The following is a 6,107-nucleotide window of genomic DNA, read 5'->3' as shown; positions in this document are numbered from 1 at the left end:
CATCACTCTCTAAGATTTGTTATTGGTACACTATCATAACAGTGATCAGCTTGAGTGGTTGTCCGTTGTTTCATTGATTACATATTATTTTCTAGCAGAAGAGAAATGGCAGTAAAATTAAGTTTCTATTATATCAAGCACTATTTACTTGAATATATTCCCATAGAAAACATGTCAAGAATTTCCTTGTCGAATCTGAAGAATTAAATTCCGAATACGCGTCTTCAGCACTCAAAGAGCTTCACGGGACGGAACTGTGTTGTTATTAGTGATAGTTAGATATGGTAGTTGGCAACCGTTCGTTCCACAAGAGGAGTTGAGTGGCCTGCGCGCGCGTGCTCACTGCTCAAGCCAGTATTCGATCTGACGTCACGTCGACAGGACTGGTGTCGTAGCTGCTTCATCGGCAAACTATAACTGAAATCACGTTCCCCTTACAAGAGGAATTATACGATTGTGTGTCCTTACGTAATTGTTTTAACTATTTCTTGGTGATGCTACGGATGCGTTGGAACTTGTGTACGTGCAAACAATCTACGTGTTCAGCGAGTGCTTTTGATGCGGAAATCATCAAAATACTTCTTGTGGTTTCCTTAAACTGAACGAGTATTCAGACGTTGTCGCTCTTTCTTGGGAAGGGAACAGACACGCTTCTAGAGAATTGTTGTCGTTTCCGTGATTCTTCTTTACCTAGAACAATGACTCACACCTAACCAGACGACCAGAGAAGTGACTCCTAGATCAAATTCACGAAATTTCAAGAAGTCAGAGACTTTTAAAGAACAAAAATGTGAAGACTCGGGGGACAAGCCACGTTGTGGTGATTTCAATAAGTTAGCTACAAGTTATCCCCCAAAACTTTTGATCTTCACGTTGAGTGGATCACAATGGAGCGTTTGAAGGATATCAAGGACTCCATTGGAGGGGTAAGAATATTTTCTATTCGTATTATTATTATTATTTTCGTAATTTTATTCCAGGGAGCTTATACCGGGGGTGTAGAAATTTCCCTCTATGAGGGGAATTCTATTTTATTTTGTCTTTATCTGTTAATTTCATTTATCTATTTATTTATTTTGGGTGGGGGTTTTGCGCTACTGATTTTTAGACCTAAGTTATTGGAGTTTACAAATGATAGTTATAAAATTTTACAAATTATAGTTACATAATTTGTACAAAGTAAATGATCTACCGGAAACTCGACATCTATGAACATCACTGGATCAACAAATAATAAGTACAAATAATCACTTTTTGAGTTTGGGCAGATTAGTGAAGATGAAGGAAAGATGGTGATGTTTTGAAATATGATGAAAAAGGACTTAATGTATTCACTGCATTACGTGATTTTATTCATCACTGTAGGACCAGTTTTGGGTACTGTATTTTATTTTCTACGTTATTATAAAAAATAACCTGATTTACATTCTGTATTTTGTGATTTTGTTCTTTAGCCGGGTATGGGTTTTGCACTTCACGAACCTGTTGTTTACTAAAGGGACCAAATTTAAGTGCTGTAATTTTCAATCTAACTCTATCAGGGGTAGATGCTGTATTTTGGAATTTTGTGTATAAAAGAGACCGGACGGATATGTTGTATTTCATAATTTCATTCTTTATCAAATGGACAGATTTGATGTGTTCTACTTTATTACTAACCTTCTTATCAAATGTATTGGATTAATGTATAGCCATACGATACTTGTTTCTTGACACACCAATATAATGTATAAATTTGTATTAATGTTTAGATGAAAGTTGCATTACAAATACATTAATATGATTTTCTATGGGAATATAGAAGTGGTCTTCATTTTCATCTTTTGGTTCATCTTCCTTTATAGTCTTTTGAGTGCGGGGAGGGTGGGGGGAAGAAGTTCCAATAAGTTGAATAAAATCTCCTGACGGCAGCCAGAATAAATTATACAAGTTGACAGTCAGTTAAAGTGTCCACATTGTTGAAAATGTCCTCGAAGTCGATATGACGTCAGAGCATTGTGACATCACGAAGAAGCTTCGCCTTCTTGTACGTGGACAGACGTCATATGAGTATACTCTAATTTTGGATGAAAACTATGAGGGGAATTACTATTATCAAACTTCCAGTGTCAATAGATCATTAGCATGTGTGTTTTAACGCTTATCGTAGAAAAATTAAGGGTTTTGATTTTAAGAGGTAGTGACGTCGATTGTCTTGGGCTTGATGTAGTGACGTAATTTGTTTTGGGTCTGAAAAGCAGTGGTCACTTTTTTTCGGTTTGAGGTAGTGACGTCACTTATTTTGGGTCTGAGAGGTAGTGACGTCACTTTTTTTGGGGTCTGAGAGGTAGTGACGACACTTGTTTGGGGGTCTGAAAGGTAGTGACGTCTCTTGTTTTGGGTCTGAGAAGTGGTGACGTCACTTGTTTTTGGTGTGCGGCAGTGACGTCACCTTTTGGGTTTGAGGTAGTGATGTCACTTGTTATGGGTCTGAGGTAATGATTTCATTTTTTTAGTCTGACAGAGACGTCACTTGTTTTGGGTGAGAGGTAGTGACGTCACTTGTTTTGGGCCATTGCGTCAATTCTGTTAGACAATAATAACATTGTTGGCACACAGTGCAGTGTTAAAGAAGCACAGTTCATCGGCTCATGTCAGTGACGTCATCCTTTAGCTACATGACGTCACAGTAGTGCTCATAATATATGGAGAGTAGATTCATTTGCATTTTCTTTGTCGCAGTATGTTTTAATAAGAATTATATTTCCTTGCATTTCGTCAACATGCCTTCCGTATTAGATTTTTTTTATAATTAATATCATCTTTATCATATAAGCATATAATTAATGTATGTTTAGACCAGCTTGTTACTTCGTGTCTGTAACTCTATATTGCATTTCGCTGCCAAGGATTTACCGACTCCTCTGTCCTTATGGACAATACCGCTCTGTTACCAATATCTATTCTAAGCTCGTGGACTTGCGTGCAAGATCTGGGTCAGCCAGTAACACGCAGCTATTTGACATGTGGGAGCGTGATATTCCTAAACTGTGGGAACGTTGTTCTGCCACTTCAGAGTATGAGGTAGTCGTAGTTTATAAAAAAAAATCCTTCTGAAAAAAGTAGAGAAAATAGGGGTATTGGGGTAGATTTTCCTGATCCAAGATAAGAACATATGAATGGAGGAGACGGTAGAGACCATAAGGCCTACACCAGGCAGTTCCATGTCCCTTACCAACTGTCATTCCTATCCATAAAGTTATCTAATCTTCTCTTAAGATAACCAATTGTTTCAGTTCTCACTGCATGGTTACTAAGCCTATTCTATTCGTTAACCATAACGTTGGTACAACAGGTGTGTGAGGAAGAAAGTGAGAATGTAGGACAATGCTGCGAAGGGTAGGCAACTCAGTCAAGTAAAGTGGGGAGGGGTGGTCATTGGTCATAATATAGCTATGGAGGAGACGAGAATGTCCTGTTCTTGAATGGATCAATGTTGTATCGAAAACTTCCTTTACGCTAATGGGAGGAGGGCCATTGGTGTACATAAGTTCTGAAAGTCTGTAGATACTTTGTCGGATGTTCCTCCCGTTATATGAGCCACAAGTATTTTAGTACGGACAAGAGGTTGAGATAAGAGTCAGTTTCAGGTAGTGCGGCGGAAATATCGAAAATGGATCAATACTGCATACCGAGCCGCCTTGTCGGCCCGTTCATTGCCCGGGATGCCAACATGAGATGGTACCTGAACTCTATACTACTCAGCTGTTGTAAGTGGGAGGGTGGGGGGGTCCATGTTCATTACATGTATAAATTCATGAACGACTTTTCTATCATTATAATAGGCTAAATTGCATTGTATCATTACAAGTGATGGGGCTACTTTGTTACAGTGTCCTTCATTAGAGATTCACAATTCAGCGTTCACTTTACTCTCGCTAGATGGTTGAGTGGATTGGGAGATCATTTATAATATCTATGATGGCATTGTGCACTTGCCTTGCTGTGTCCATTGTTCACAGGCATCTAGAAGGTTCTTGCTAAATTATTGACGCAATAATTCTCCTTGCACAACAAACTTGCATTGCTTTGTCTATTGTTTACAAGTGTTTGGGAGACTCTTGTCAAATTGCTGATATGGCTTACTTGCAAAACAATGGACAAAGATGCGATTTACCTAGGTTATAATTACGATCTTCTTATGTTATTATAGACACCTACAATGGCAAAGGATGCCGGTAGGAGAACTTATCCATAATGGGATCGGATACAGAATTTTTTTTTTTAAAGAAAAACTCAAAATAGGTGAACAAAACAAACATGCAAAATACTCGACTGACAGATTTACCGGATACTGCCAATGTGTTTATGAAATTGCATCATAAGATTAAGAAACTTAATGCAAAGAGTTGTTACTTTAGTGATGGGTTTTGGAAGAACTAAAGCCTTGGTGACAATCCCGCAACCCAAACAAATAAAATCGTCTGGCATTAAACAGAACAAAGACTTACGAGTACGTCACCACAGCGAAGTAGTTAACAGGGAAGAACCTATTCGGGCCGGATAGCACCCAAGGACGTCACAGTCGAAGTATTTGGTGGTTGGCATCTGGGAGTGCCAGTAACAACAAGCAAGGCCATTCCGACCAGGCGACTTCAAGCGAGGTGCCGTTACAACTAGTGACGGGACGATACCAAAATCTATGATTCCGATACAAGTCCCGATACTGTTCCGAACTTCCGATTCCAATACGAGTCCGATTCCGATACCTACAATGATTATAACTCATGGTTATTTTCAGACCGTACAGTTGGTTTGGGAGACAAATATTTTATAAACAATATATACTCATTGATAAACAATATATATTCATTGATAATTTATAGGAATCGGAAGCTTAGACCAGTATCGGAACTCGTATCGGAGTCGTCAAATATTTTGGCATTGTCTCATCATTTGTTATAACGTGCTCCTAAGATACCGAAGAGCTTAGGTATCACGGAGATGAACGAAAGGGGTGCTACTCAGAACGAAATGAAATATTCAAGAAATAGTGTACTCTTTTACTTACCAAAGAGGAGCCACAGAGATGAAAAAATTGCCTGGCGGCATCCAGGATAAAGGGGAAAGGTCAGACAGGAGTTTACCAATAAGGGCACACATTAGCACAGGGAAATTCCACTGCAAAATATCCAGGCAAGAAACTGGAATCTGATTGTAGTATTGTGGTACAGACGCATTCATAAAGGCAGCCTTATAAGGGCCGAGTCAAAACATACTTTTTGCTTTGATTCTTCGTTGAGAGAGAAAAAAAAAGGTCCTTAGTTCCCTCGTTCTGCTTCATTTACGCAAACTTTACGACGTACAAGGGACGCGGTGGCGGTATTCTTGTTCCCTACAGTAGTGCTACAGTGCTGAAAAGAATTATAAAAAGGGTATCCTATGACTTAAGACAAATTATACGATTAGAAGAGTTCTGTGCTTTTGGGTTCTGGTTCGGGATGGAGTCTGTTGGAGTTGGAGCAACTCCATGGAGGTATTGTACCGCCACGGGCAACCCCTCCTGATGGGAGTTGTGTGCAGCCCTGCGTGCGTAATTGTGGGACTCCTCCCCAATCCCTCATCCCATTTCATCCCGTCGCGTGACTCTCTCCTCTTCCTCTCGCCTCCCTTTCCTCTCGCCTCTCTTTCCTCTCGCCTCTCTTTCCTCTCGCCTCTCTTTCCTCTCGCCTCTTTCCTCTCGCCTCTCTTTCCTCTCGCCTCTCTTTCCTCTCGCCTCTCTTTCCTCTCGCCTCTCTTTCCTCTCGCCTCTCTTTCCTCTCGCCTCTTTCCTCTCGCCTCTCTTTCCTCTCGCCTCTCTTTCCTCTCGCCTCTCTTTCCTCTCGCCTCTCTTTCCTCTCGCCTCTCTTTCCTCTCGCCTCTTTCCACTCGCCTTTCTTTCCTTTCGCCTCTCTTTACTCTCGCCTCTCTTTCCTCTCTCTCTACCCTTCCTTTCTCTTTACTTTCTCCCCCTCTTCCCTTCCTCTGTCCTTACTCTGTTCTTACTCTCCAATTACCTTCTTCCTCCTTTATCTTTTTCTACTATCTCCCTCTATCCTTTTCCATTCTTTGTTTCTTTTTCATCTCTT

At 40.2% G+C, this 6,107-nt stretch overlaps 1 protein-coding gene across 2 annotated transcripts in view; it reads left to right on the top strand.

Annotated features, from left to right (window-relative positions):
* The first annotated feature begins 362 nt into the window (after positions 1-362).
* DAAM (disheveled-associated activator of morphogenesis-like protein) overlaps positions 363-6,107 on the top strand; it is a 195,322-nt gene continuing 189,577 nt past the window's right edge. For both annotated transcript variants that reach the window (XR_012965768.1, XM_076174181.1), the window contains exon 1: positions 363-926. Coding sequence is in view for 1 of the 2 variants with exons in the window: in XM_076174181.1 (XP_076030296.1) it covers positions 888-926 (39 nt within the window). In the remaining variant the exon portion in view is untranslated. The remainder of the gene's footprint in view (positions 927-6,107) is intronic.

Source organism: Oratosquilla oratoria, chromosome 35 (genome assembly GCF_046742065.1).
Source record: "Oratosquilla oratoria isolate Oo_2021 chromosome 35, ASM4674206v1, whole genome shotgun sequence".
Classification (NCBI taxonomy): domain Eukaryota; kingdom Metazoa; phylum Arthropoda; class Malacostraca; order Stomatopoda; family Squillidae; genus Oratosquilla; species Oratosquilla oratoria.
This window is presented reverse-complemented; position numbering and strand designations above follow the sequence as displayed.